The following is a 14,287-nucleotide window of genomic DNA, read 5'->3' on the forward strand; positions in this document are numbered from 1 at the left end:
AGGCAAGGTTTAGAGTTTTAGTCCACTTTTTAATCTAGCTTGAAAAATACACTTCACTGTTCAATGATTTGCAACTTACTCTAAGATACTGGTAATTACCAAATGAGTTAAAGCTTTAAGGAATATAAATATGAATGTGTGCATATCCTTATGTTAAAGGGCTGTTTTTTCACCTGTCCAGGGATTACATCATCAGTGCTCATAAACCCTATTCCCTCTGGTGATCATTTAGTATCATGTTAACTAAATGGTAAGGAAAAAAAAATTAATACAGCACAACACAGCAGAACACACGATCACAAAAAGGCTTCAGCCTTCAAGTAGTAGTGTCCTTGCTGGCTTCTCACTCTGCCGAGTGGGGGACCTTGCGAGGAAATCGTGTGAGCAGGTGAGTGAGGGCTCTAGACAAGCCAGTGTGAGAGCAAGGAAAGGACATCCCCAAGAGGCTCCCAAGGTGTAAAAACACAAAACAAAACCACAAATGTAACCAAATGCCTTGGCCCTGCTCCCACAGAACGAAAGCAGTGTTCGGCAAAGGGCGTTTAACAAGCAGGCCTGCACGCCAGTCGAGGTGAGCGGAGCCAGCCTGCATCTGCTTCTGCACAGTTGGGAACAGCATGACTCAAGTGAACCTCTCACAGAGGGAAGACACAACACAGGCCACTCTCCGCAGTAAGAGTTCCTGACGCAGGGAGAAGCAGCGGTCTCACCGCCCTTTCTTTCTCCTTTTTAACACACTTAGGAAGAAACTCCGCAGCCTGGGGCTGTCCTCGGCGGTGGGCCGCTGGCGGGTCTCCGTTCCCTGCGGTCATCGTTAGGCGCCCTTCCGCTCTGAGAATACCAGCAAGGCCTCTCCGAGTCCACCGAGCAGGAGGCTGCAAAAGCATCAAGAGGTCAGCTTTCCATTGCCTAGATCCGGGGGGCTGCCTGGCACCCCCATGCAGCAAGGTGACGGATGGCCCCCCTGTTCTGCCGCTGGGACACTCATTCCACCTCCAGGTCAGGCCCAGGAACCGCCCAATCATCCAAAGTAAACAGCAGCTACGTGGAGGGAGGGGAGTGGGCTGCAGGGTGGGTTTTGATGCCTGCCCTAGGGGAAGAAGGTGATGTGTCCACTCGTCTGACCAGGGGGAGGTGGCTGTGCTTAGCTTAATGCTGTCTGGTGGAGTATCAAGGAAGGTTTTCCGCAGAACAGCCTGGTGCCTTTTGCTAAAGAGGGGTGATGGCCATGAAATCACGCAGGCATCCACAATCAGAGAATTAGTAAGGTGCCAGCCTCTGAATCCTTTGTTTCATTTAGACTAACTGAACACTTAAAGATGAAAATACTAATGGGGAATCATGAATTTCCCACCAGAGTAGAAATAAACATGGTCAGGGGTTTGAAAATGAACAAGTAGTGGGAGAACTGAAGACTGTGAAAACAAAGAGCTGAATATTTTAACATGTCTAAAATGTAATACATTCAAAGGTCTAGACGTTTTCTCTTTTACACTTCTCAGCCGACAATCTGATGTTTGCCTGAATCCCCTGTCATTCTTCCCAAAAAGCACTTCCAAGCGCTGGGCTGGGCGACCAGTAAAGGATGATGAGGGAGAGGGGATCCCCAGTGACGAAGCACTGGCTGTTGATGGGAGCCAAGAGCCCTGTTAATTCTACCCCTTTCTTCCTTACATCCACACACAACACACACACGTTCTGCTATGACACCTGCATATTTCTAACCTCTGTCTGGGGTCCTGAGTGTATGAAACACACACAGGCTATGCACGGTATCTTTCTAGTGAAAAATGTCACTTATGTAGGCGACTCCGACATAGAGATAATTTGTACCATGTACCACTTTTAGTACAGGAATAAATCACCTAAGTGCGAGAATATATAAACAATAACCAGAGTTCAAATAATGGTGCAGGTGTTCATTAGTTGTGTAATCCTGGGCATGTTATTCAGCCTCAGTTTCCTCATCTGTACCACAGCAGAGAGCACGTCTCACAGTCTCTGTGAGGCTTAGAAGGATATTATATACCTGAAGCAATCTACCCCTGTGTGTGGCCTATAAGGGACAAGTAGTAAAATGTTACTTTCTAGCAGACGGCCCTCCCAGAGCAGCAGCCTCTTCCTCACTGGCCCTCCCAGCTGCTTCTCAGCCTCTGCTTGGAGACTTCTAGTGAGGGCAAAGCCAGCCTGTCCCACTGCTGAGGGGGTTCCGTGGGGTTCCGGCAAGCGCCGACGGCCTTCTTGCTTGCGGAAGGCCGCAGGCACATGGCTTCTCCCGCCACAAGGAAGCCCATCCTTGTACTGACCCAACGGCTGCTTCTGACAACCTCACCTGCGAGCCCAAGTTCTGCTTTCTAGAGCAACGGAGAACAAGTCTACTCCTTCATCGCCCAACTGTCAAACCCACAGAGTAGGGAAACCCCCCAAACCACCAGCATCTCCTCTCGCTGGAGACGAATGGCCTCTGGGTGTGGGCAGAGAGCAGTGCTCGTGAAGCCAGGCCCTGGGGAAGGGTGGGAGGGTGCCCCCCTCAGGCCAACAGCTGGGATGGAAAGGACTGGGGCAGAGAGGGGTGTTCGCCTAGTGTCTTCAGCTCCAAGTCAGAATGTACTTTCCTTTTTCCTATAGAAATGTCTCAACAACAGTAAGCTGATAAAATCTCTTTAACACATTTAACTCATAATAATAATGTAGGTGAAGCTTTCTAATAATGTAGGTAATGTGTCTACATTATGAACCGAATAAATTTCTGAGGACTTTCTTAGATCCACAATCATCATTTATAGGGTTGTTTCTGTGCAAAATTGGGGTCCAATTTCTGAAAGACCATATTTTGAAATATGACGCATTTGTGCTTGTCCCATGTTTAGTTCACGACCCAGACAGTGGAGGATCCTCCTTGCGAAGGGGAAGCCACAGGCTCACCTCTAAAGACCTGGTTTTTCCTTTCAGGCAGGTCTCTCATTCCCTTGAACATCCCTTAAAGGGTGCACACACCATACACTGCTGTCTTAAACACCTGAGCAAGCGCAGTCACCGTGACCTGAGGAAAGGGCTGCACTGAGCTTGGGGTTTGCGAGGGTTTTACTTCTGCAAATGTACGGTGTGTGTGCGGGGGGGGTGGGGGGGGAGGCTCCCTGTTTTCTACAGTTTCCACTAATCCTCCTTAATCACCAGGGAAAAGAACAGGCTATCGGCTGGCTCTCCGCCACTTTTACTCCCTCAGCCTTAGAACACGCTGAAGTGTAATAACCTTGCACTTCATCCCTTTGGCTTAGCTATTTTCTGAAACACCAAAGCAGCTTAGTGGGTGCTAAAGTGAAAACAAACCTTGGTTCAGTTTACTGTGAAGAGAGCCAGGGAGGTGAGCTTTGATGTTGTTTTCTAAACAGCAGGAGAAGCTGACGCGGGGTGCAGGAATCTTAATAGCATTACAACTATTTAAGTCAGAGCTTTACTGAACTGTTTGCAAATCCTGTAATCCCCATCATTCCCAAAATGAACAAACTTCATGTAACTAAGGCATAAACATCAGATTGCAGAGCATACCCAGCCAGAAATATTCATCACTTGCTTCTCTTCCAGGCGGTTATTTTCAGCGTCTCTCCAGTCCTCTTCTTTTCTCTTATCGGGAGCCAAAGGCCCCATCTCAATTTTACATTTATTTATTGTTGTGGTTATCCAATGAATTCCAACTGAACCCACTAGACAAAGGACAGAGACTCTATCCTTTTCCCAGTTGTATGTCTAGCACTTAATGTAGCACCCGATAAATATTTACTCAATGAACGATGTGTGAATGAAAAAAATAGCTATGTAATAAATCCAACAAGCTCAGGGAGGTGGTGGGAGGGAGCCACGTGGCAGGCCTGACAAGCTCAGTGACCGAAAGCAACCACACAGGATGGTCTGATCATAAATTCCTAACTGGGCAGGTCATGGTGGGTAGTCGCGGCCCAGGCCTGCAGCTTCCTGAGCAAAGGTCAATCTTTACCTTAAGTGAGCTCTGTCTGTTATTTTTATGCATCTAGGATCACATACTTTTGAAATGTCAGAGTAATTTTCTTGTCTAGATCCCCTGAAGGCACAACTGCTGGCACCAGAGAAGGAGACCACAGAACCTCTTTGTTATCTTATTCCCCGTATACCGTCTCTATGTGCTGTAAATGTTCATTAGTGGGAGTAACCCACTAATGTAAAAGAAGTGTGTTACTCCATTTTGCTTTTCATCTAATACTGGAAACTTCCCGGCTTTGCTTTCTCCCACCAATTGATGTCATGTACCTTCCTTCTGTTTCCTCTTTTGATTCTAATGCATAAAAGGAAGTGGAAAACTGCCATTCCTCGGAGCACTTTCTCAGTCCCTTGAGATCCTGCTTCTGGGCATGTCCTCTAAATCTGGCTCAAATAAGCTCTTGTGAAACTTTTCTACAGGTTTGGATATTCTTCCATCAACAGATGGAATTCTTAAACTTGCTCTTCCTTCTCCCATCCATATTTCATACTATTTTTGTTCTTTTCTCTTTTCCTCACCAAATGTATCTGCTTAAAATAACGTGCCATTCCCTTGGGGACTTGCTGAGTGACAGTTCATAATCTGCTGAATTACTCTTGAGAGGTAATAAGCAACAGTTATTTAGAAGGCCCTTCTTAACATTTTAAAGACAAGGTTTCACATTTTTAATCCAAATGGAAAACTCAAATTTCAGATGCTGTGATCCTAGGTGCATTTTTGCAGTGTGTTGGGAGAAGTTCCTTTTTCACCCCTAAATTCATTCTTCCTATAAACAGACTTGGGTAGTCTCCGTGCAGACCTCTAAAATTAAAGGTATAAGACATCTTTACTCAAACATGATACAAGATCATTTTCTAAAGACTGTTACTGGGAGCAAGGTCTGTGTGCTGGGATGAAGGTCAAGGGATCCTCATATTGATAACCCACGATCAATGGCAGGGTCAGTTGAATGACTGGCAAGGCTACATTGATCATGGAATCCTGGGAACAAAATGGTTGTGTTTTGGTTATTCCTTTCCCTCCTTGTCTCTAAACCATTCCAAGGACAAGAGTGACTCTCTTAGACTGAAAAGGATTCAAAGGGGAGGCGCCCACAACTGATTCTACTTGATGGGGACACTACTCACAGTTCAGAATCCTTTTTTCTTTTCTTTTCTTTTGCATGTGCTAAATTCTCCTTGCTGATATTTTGGAAGAGGAAATTCATATTTATACATATGATAAAACTGTTAATTAAAAATTATTAAATATTAATCTAGATATTTAAATTACTGGGCTTGCCATAGACTTTTATAAAATTAAAAATAAGATCATTATCTGGATAAGAGCAGTTGCTTTTAATTAAAGATGTTAAAAGACCAAGTCAGGCCTTTATTTATACTTAAATTTATAATTTTTCTTGGGTATATATTTAGAAGGCCGGCCACTAGTGTATTCAGCAAGCACTTAGCACTTGGTGGAGCGACAGAGAGGTGAATAAAATATGGTTCCTCTCCTGGAGGTGCTCACAGGGTCCTCCTGTCTCAGCGGGCGGCAGGGGCAGAGCGATGGAGACAGAGCTGACCCACAGGGCCCACGTCTGTGGGAGGGGGCAGCCTCCGCCCCTTCCAGCAACTGCTGCCAAGGAGAAGTGCAGGCCCAACCTAACACCTCTTCCACATTTTCAAAGGAATCTGGAGATCTGGACTTTTACGGGGAAATCACCTGACTTCTAAACATTGACCAATTAAAAGTTTGAAAGGCAAAAAACAAGAAACAATAACTACCCAGGCAAACAAAACAGGCCTGCAGCCCTTGCCCTTTGTGACATCTGACCAATCTAAGCTCCCACAAGACAGGGACCGGCCCGCCCTTGCCCAGGGGCTGAGAGCTGGTCACCCAGTCTGGGCTAGAAAAACAACCAGTTTACGGATAATGCAGACCAGCTCTGTGTACGAGACAGAAAATCTGAAATACAGCCTGACACTCCTCTTCTGGTGGTTCACTTTGTGGTTGGAAAATTCTTGGAGGCTGAAAACATGCCATCCTTAAACTCAACAGTTCTCAAAAATCAGGAAATTCCAAAGTCAAGGTTCCTTTTGCAATAATCACCATTGCTGTTTCCTTGATTTGGGCGCACACAGACTTTCTCTCCATTTTGTTCGGGCCCTTCCGTCGAGTTCACAGGATGTGACACAGCCCAGAGACACGGCCTCTCGCAGACGCTGCCGAACCTTCAGACCGAGCATTTCCTCCCGCTGCAGGGCCCGCCCATCTTATTGCCCGTGCTCAGTTCAGCACCTGGGCTGGTTTTTTGTTCTCTCTCTCTTTTTTTTTTTTTCAGTTCATTCTGAAATGCTTTACAAAATGTAGGAAATGAAGGCTTATTTGTGAGAAAGAAAAATACTGTCAAGAATTTAGATGATCACTTGTGAAGGTTAAGACACAGAAATTTGGGGAACGGCAGTTTCAAGAATGTACCACACTACTTGACAGCTGGGTTTCTGGACGTCACTGCCCACCATTGGTGTCATGCCCTCCCAGAAGGACAGGTGCAGAGGAAGAGGAGGGAAGCATCGGATTAGCTCCCTGCCGCTCAGCCCCAGCTCTACTTATAAATCATTGTCTCACCATGAGCACCTCCTGCCTCTCCTTCCTTCCCTGTCTCCCTGGGGCCAGAGAAGCCAAACCTCCTTCCACCCACGGCCTCGCGAAGCCTCTCCCTTCTACATAAGGCCCAGTTCCGGGGCCCTGATCACTCTGCCCTCTCTGCCTCCTTCAGTCTTCACACTCATTGTGAATTCGCTATCAAACAGTGACTGTCCTACCCCGCAAATTACTTTGTGTCTTCTCCTTCCCCTGAAAACTCCTCCAGGACTAGATGATGTCTTATGCTTCTTAATGACTTCTACATACTTTGCATAGAGCAGTCACTCAAGTATTTTTAGCTGGTTGATAGAATTATTGCTTAAAGCATTAAAAATCTAAGCCAATGAGACCTTTTCCCTAAAAAATGTTCTACTGGAATTCTCAGTCCACCAGGTCAATCCCTGAACAGGAAATAGAGCTGTCTCGTCCTAGGTAACACTACTTCTGTGTGCTGTCAAATTAACCAGATGCTCTTTATAGATGATCACACTGGTAGGAAGAGGAACATTTAGGTCAATTTTTCTTCCATCTCCCTTATGACCTGCTTCTGCCTAGACACTACCTACACTGGCGGCAAATCCTTGGTGCTTTCCAAATTAGTTCTAGAAGGGTATATGGCAGCTTACGGGGCCTTGGACACATAGACCTCAGTTTGAATCCTGGTCCAATCACCTAGTAGTTATAAAATCTTGGAGAAAATCACTTAAATGTCTCTGAACCTTAGCTTCTTCATCTTTAAAAGGAGGATAACTTGGAGGGTTATTGTGAAACTCAATGAGATAATATTAATGCAAGAATGTCCAAAACATAATGGTTGCTCAGTAAATGATTAGTTATTATTATTAAAAGGAAGAGAAGTCAAGATCAGGAAGAGAAAGAAGAAGAGGAGGGTATGGAAGTTATTTCCTAACTCTTCCTTTTTTTTCCATTTTTTTCCTGGGGTCTGGAAACACCCCCGTTAGGGGTTCCCAAGAAGGACAAGAATCCCTTTTTCTGAATTCTGGGAGCCTGAAGATTCGCTTCTGTCAACCTGGGACGGTTTACATTTGGACCTGCACTCATGCAGGAGGATGAGCAACTCTGGAGACTACAGGGGCAGTGATTTTTACTTTTATCCAAGAACATTTCCTGGTACATATTAAACCCTCAGTAAATACCTGTTTATTGAATGAACGCCTTCCAGCCCAAAGCCATATGGGAGGCAAAGTTACCTCTTGGACTTCCTCGTCATGGTATCCACAGAGCCTGGTCCTGCCTCTCATTTATCCCGCAGGAATCTCCTGCTGATGTTTGAAAATCATACAGTAGTTTCTGTAGCTGTGACAGACAGCACCAGGGACTTATTCACAGGAAACCCTGGGAGACCAGAGACTGCCATGGCACGCCTGCGCCAGTCTCCCACCAACCAGCACCGAGGTCCTTCAGTCAAACAGGTGACAGTTCTGCAGGTCCAACTTGCAGACAAAGGCAAAAAAAGGGGGGATTGCTCTAATCCCAAGCATGAGAAAAAAATACCAATTTTCTAAAAGTATGGCTTATTTGAGCAAAGCTATGCAACAATGTGCATTTTCTGCCCATAACACTGGTAGAGGAATGTAAAAACCAATCCTAAAACTTGTCTATACTTCAATTTTGAAGTGTCATTCGAATGGGTGGGAGTCAGGGGGAAACCTGCTAAACAATATCTCAAAACGGGAATGGAAACAAGCATTATCTTAAAGTGGCCCTAGGCTTGTTTTTCTTTTTAAAACAAAGGCTAGAAGACCAGTAAGCAGCCACAAAAATATGAACTACCCTCCATATGTGCTGCATTAGTGATTCGGGCCAGGCGGCTGGCAGCTGCGGTCACAGGGGCAGGAAAGCTGCGTGCCCCCAGGCCAGCAGCCTGTAGGCAGGGCCAAGACCCAGCAAGGCCTGAGCCCTTCCTGGGTGACAACGAAAGCACCATTCCGTGGGTTTTCACTTTGGAGACAACGGAGCCCACCTCATTGGCATGCACATCCTTGAATCAAACATTGCATCTCTCTCCCCGGTAACCCAAACTGTTACGACTTCTGGCGAGTGGCGATAGCGGGGAGTAGGAGGTAACAGTCCTCTACTTTCACTCAATGCATGTCTGTATGGTTTTAAACACAAATAGCATGTGTCACTGTATAGCTCAAAAACACAGAATATGCCCCCAAATGAAGCACGCACATTGATAAGGGGAGCAATGAGCAGTTTGAAGGCTTTAAACTCGCCATGACTCCCCCTCCACCTTCCTCTCCCCTGCAGATGACAACCAAAAGCCTTGACATGACAATGACGGCACTGACTGGTCTGCAAATTGTAATCTGGAGTCGGTCAGTCTTAACTTGGTCAGCTCTTCCATGAGCAGAGTCTGTGTGGAGAGCTCAGAGGTGGGACGCGCGGCAGTGTTTCACGCTGTGCCTAGCGTGGCCGTGACCGCCTGGCCCTGGGGCACAACCACAAGAGGCAGGGGGCCCCAACCAGCCCAAAGGACCTGTTGCCTCTGTCACAAAAGGGACAGCTCCGAGGTCTGCTTTTATTTTTTTTAATTCTCACCAGAGGATGTTTTTATTGACTTTAGAGACAGGAAGGGTGGGGTGAGAAAGAGAAACATCGATGTGACAGAGAAACATCGACTGGTTGTCTCCGGTGCATGCCCTGACCAGGAATTGAACCCGCAACCTAAGTGTGACCCTGGTGGGGATTTGAACCCTCAACCTTTTGGTGTACAGGATGATGCTCCAAACCAACTGAGCCACCCAGCCAGGGATCTGCAGTCTGTTTTTAGAGAACAAGACAAGGAGCTCCAGCGGGGCTCTTGTGCTATGGTAGTAATGAATTTGAGCAATTTCCACACATCCTTGTTACTAGTCAGCCAAATTCCCTTTGTGAATCACAGGCTCTGAGGCTCTGCTTCAGGGTCATGTGGCCTTTTGCAGGAGGTGTGACCTAAAGTTACCATTAGAGCCACCACAACTATCTCCTGGGTATCCTCACCACAGCCACTGTCCCATGTGGCTGCCTCAGCCATCCTACTAAAGTGGCCACATGCTCAAGTCAGCCCCTGTTGAATACCCTCCACCAGCTCTCTCCTGCATCCAGAGTTTGGTACTAAGCAGACCACAAAAAGCAGAGAAATGGACAAGCAAGGTAACGACCATCAGAACCACCAGGAAGGAAAGAAACAAGGCTTCATGGAGTGGCCAGCAGAATTTATATAGAATGTGGGCTGGGAAGGCCTTTCTGAGGTTGCCTGGATGGAGAGACCTGGAGGATGGAAAGCTGGTGGACAACCACAAAGCATTCCAGGTGGAGTGGGTGAGTCCAACGGCTCTGAGGTGGGAACGTGTACGCCATGAGCAAGGCACAGAAAGGTGCTCCCCTCTCCTGACCTCTGGACCAGTTCAGTTATCTACCTACTGATATTTTGACTCCCAGGTGTAATGGGCACCTCAACCTTAATATATCCAACCCAACTCCTGATAACCCTCTACCCCCAACTTGCAAAACTCTGCTCTTCACATATTATTCTCCATCTCGGTGAGAGGCAACTGCTCTTTTCCACCACTCAGACGTCATCCCAGCCTCCTCTTTCCCTCTCAGATCCCACTGCCCTTCCTCTCAGCACACTGCAGGCACCCTACCACACTCATCCTACCATATCCACTGCTGTCAGGCTGGTCTTAGCCATCTTGCAGCTAGATCATGGCCAGCGCCCTTATTTGGTCTTTCTGCTTCCTCCTCGCCTGCTCTACAATACAGCCCCCACACAGCAGACGGAGGGATGTGTGGCCCAAATCCTCCAAACGCATTCCCCTCCCACTCAAGGTTAAGCCAAGCCCTTACAATGGCCTTTAAGGCCCCACGTGGTCAGCTGCCACCTACCTCTTTAGCTTCATCTCCCGCTACTTTCCCTCTTGTCACACTGCTCTGGTGACACTGCTCTTCAAGCAGAACTAGCACACTCCCACCTCAGGGCCTTTGCATGTGCTGTTCCCTCCAATAACCCTATGACTCACTTCCTCACTTCCTTCGGGTCTCTGCTCAAACATCATTGACAGAGGCAGTGCTGTTTTTAAGCAGATGGGTGAGGAGTACATTCTAAACAGAGACAATCTGGAGTTTGTCTAAGAGAAAATGAACTGGAGGATTAAAGAAAAAATCCAAACATAGCTCTATACATAAAATAGTGGTTACTCTTGTGTGATGAGTGGCTGGAAGGTGTACTGGTAACATTCTGTTTTTTATCTGAATGGCTGTTGTAGGTATGATATATTCAGCTTGTGGAAAGTCACCAAGTTGTACATTCATAATATATGCACTCTTCTGAATGTATATTTATATGCTGACAAAATATAAACCGAACACACACAGCCCTTCTTCAACATTTGAGAGCAAAAATTAGTATCCTGATGAAACCTGACAGCTACTTTTCATTTTCTCCCCCCATGCAAACAGACTCACCATCCCACGGTTGCACTGGTCAGGATCATATCAAACAGCAATACTGAGAAACCAGCTGTGATCACCTGCGGAAACAATTCCAACAAAAGGTCACGGGAGTGGTAGGACTTCCGTAAGCTCCTATAAAGTCACTTTTCACAAGCTTAGCTCATGGGAGTTCAGATCCCCAACACTGACATTTCTTTCCACTTCCTGTCCTTTCGCCACACTTCCTCGTCCCCTGTATTTACTGTTGCCGCTGAGCCAAGCGTGTGGTGTGGAAAATGCCAAATCCTAGTCTATTTTGGAGGTGGGAATCTTCAAAGAAGTATTTCATTTCCAAACTCTTCAAAAGAGGAGGCACAGAGCCAACATCTCACTCATCTCTCCGCAGGGCAGGGCACAGTCAGAACGCTTATTTCTATCTTGTCTCAGCTGCGCAGAATTAATTCCTAAGGTCAGTGGTTCTCATTAACCTGTCCCCAGTTCCTCCAGATAAAAAATATCTGTCAACCTGCCTTTGCCTATAGCACCATCCTTCCACATCCTAATGCCTCTCTGTCTTTTTGGCCCACATCACATATTCTAAGAAACCAGGTGCTTCCTGGGGAAGAAAACAATTAAATCATTAATTATTCGCAAATATCTAGAAGGTAGGGGGAGGGGCAGGGGGAAGAGGTTACTCCCACATCTTTCTGAGCTAGAAATTACAGAAAAATGTCTTAGGAATGTCAGTAACAGGACTCCAGGAATGTTAGTAACTCTAAATTGTTGACACAAAGCATATATGTGAACCGAAAGCCCAATTTTGCCAACACTTCGAATGTCTGCTCAGGAGAGGATCCCCCCTCCACCCCAGATTTCTGCACGCTGGAATGCCAAACAGCTTCCATGAAGAAGGTCACCCTTAGGACTGACTGGCTTTCGTGCAAAAAGAAGAAGGAAGCAGGCTGCATTGGGATGGGTCACTCAGCCTGGACGCCCTCAGAAATGTCAACTACTGTCTCACTCAAGGGGACTTCATGTGCTGTCATAGAGGCCTCTTCAGGCCTCCACGCGAGCAGATGGTCAGAAGGAAAGCGTGCGTTTACAGAGTCTCATCCTCATTCATTTACCATCTCAAAAAGAAGTCTTGAAATCTAAACCAGGGACCCTGGGTATATAAACTTCGTGCGATTTGGAACCTTTGTAGTTTACTCATATGGGGTTGCTTTCTGTTTGCTTCCCTTTATTGATTTGCAGCCAAAAAACTTTGACAGCAAAAAAGACCTGTGTTGTCTTCAGGAACAAAAAAGAAGTGGCAACAGGATCAGAGAGCCAATTGAAAAGCAAAGCCCAAATGACAAAAAAAGAAATTTTTCACAGTGCTGGGTGGTGGGGTTTATCTCAAAAAGTATGATGAATGGCACCTGTTCTTCCACCCGCCCCCTTTTTTTAAATTTAGGACCTTTGCATCTATGGTATATATGAAGTGGGCCTAAAATTTTATTATCTCACAATGCAATAGTCTGGTTTTGGAAACAAGGTTAACTAACCACATAAGTTAGTTCATCAGCTTCCCTTATTTCCATGTAAGGAGTAAAGCCGATCTTTACTACAGAAACTTTTAGTTGGGGGCGACTGTTAATAGCCACTGTCCTAACCAAATCTTCTCTTTACTTTTAATTCCATTTTGCCATTTTCAGTTTTTCCATCAAATCTTCTCTTTCTCTTTTATTCTGGTTTGCCATTTTCAGTTTTTCCAAACATGTATTTCATCTAGGTTTTCCAACTTATTACATTTAGCTATTTGGGAAAATAATACTTTTATCTCATTTGTACCATTTTTATCACCTTCCCTTTCATTCTTAGTTTGTCATTTTACCTTTCTTTTTTCCCCCTTTCCTTAGTCTTAACCAAAGTTAATCTTTCTAATCCCTCTCTACTTTCGAAACTCCTTGAACATTTCCTGGGATGATGCCGATGGAGACATAGTTCTTGGAACACAAGGTTCCATTCTCCTGAGGGCGGTAGGGATGTCGGAAGCCTGCTGTGATAGGGCACCTCACTAAACTTCTGAAAGTGTTCCTAATTCTCCGCCATTGTCCTATCGCCTTTGCGCCTTTTTACCAGCTTTTTTCTCTTCTTCCCCCAGTTTTATCGAGGAATACTTGACAAACATAACTGTATATATTTAAAGTGCACAAATGTGATGATTTGATATACATGTATGGTCAAGACCTTTTTCGATCAGTTTCTCATATTACTCTCTGACTGGCTCTTTCATGGCTTTCAGTCAAGTCTGTGAAGCTCACACCTCCCACAGGCCCTGAACAGTCCCCGCCTAGGACCTGTGCCTCTGTTCCTCTGTGAGCTTCCTTAGAGCAGGAAAACCTCGTCTTCTGTGAGATAGACAGCTGGCCTGCTTGTACCTATTCCCTGCACCTTTTGCCAAGAAAAACACATCTTAAAAGTTTTCAGACCAGCCCTTACATAAAAATAAGGTTGGTTTAGTAGCCACACTGGTGCCTTTGCCATCTGCTGCTTCCTGGAAATGTTTGTATAGTCTCCTGCCTTTCTCCCGGGTCACTTTTTCAAACTTCTCTAACTTTTTATCTCTCGATGAGCAAATGGTCTGCTGGCTGATCACTGAAACTTCACAAACAGATTTGTCTTATTTTCACAGAGAATGTATAGTGAATTTGTTTGCACTGTCGAGCTACTGTGGAGTTAAATGGGCCATCTTTTTATCTATTTCACAAGAATTCTCAGTTTCTTAGGCTTCTCTACCTTATTTCCATCGCCAGCCGTAGCAGTCAGCTCTTTTTGGAGTCTTTCTCTCCCCCACCCCCTACCCTTGCTCTCTCTCTCACACACACACACACACACACACACAGTCACCAAAGTTCTACCACGTAAGAATGAGTAGCAGCCACCATCATCTCACTGAGGGGCAGCTGGTCAGCCCAACTTAACCACTTAGTGACTTATATTCACGCTCACTCACTGTGTATGAGGTTCAAATTCATGCCTCAGCAAAGGGTCAGATTTCTATAAGCCATGGCTGTCAGCATTGCTCAAGAGAACCTCAAAGGTGTGAATGATAAACCTGTACTTCTAATTCCACTGAGGAACAAACAAAAGCCAGGGGAGGCTCAAGTGTGCATGTCTGGGCACAGAAAGTCTCACGCACAGTCAGAGGTTCAGAGGCGC

At 45.8% G+C, this 14,287-nt stretch overlaps 1 protein-coding gene across 2 annotated transcripts in view; it reads right to left on the reverse strand.

Annotated features, from left to right (window-relative positions):
* Positions 1 to 791: 791 nt before the first annotated feature.
* Positions 792 to 14,287, reverse strand: part of TMEM241 (transmembrane protein 241) — a 114,330-nt gene continuing 100,834 nt past the window's right edge. For both annotated transcript variants that reach the window (XM_054583448.1, XM_054583447.1), the window contains 2 exons: positions 11,117 to 11,181; positions 792 to 875 (listed from right to left, as the gene is read on the reverse strand). In XM_054583448.1, coding sequence (XP_054439423.1) covers positions 815 to 875; positions 11,117 to 11,181 — 126 coding nt within the window. In that variant the 3' untranslated portion in view covers positions 792 to 814. The remainder of the gene's footprint in view (positions 876 to 11,116; positions 11,182 to 14,287) is intronic.

The sequence above is a fragment of the Pteronotus mesoamericanus genome, unplaced genomic scaffold (genome assembly GCF_021234165.1).
Source record: "Pteronotus mesoamericanus isolate MK-2021 breed Mesoamerican mustached bat unplaced genomic scaffold, CSHL_Meso_final contig_74, whole genome shotgun sequence".
Classification (NCBI taxonomy): Eukaryota; Metazoa; Chordata; class Mammalia; order Chiroptera; family Mormoopidae; genus Pteronotus; species Pteronotus mesoamericanus.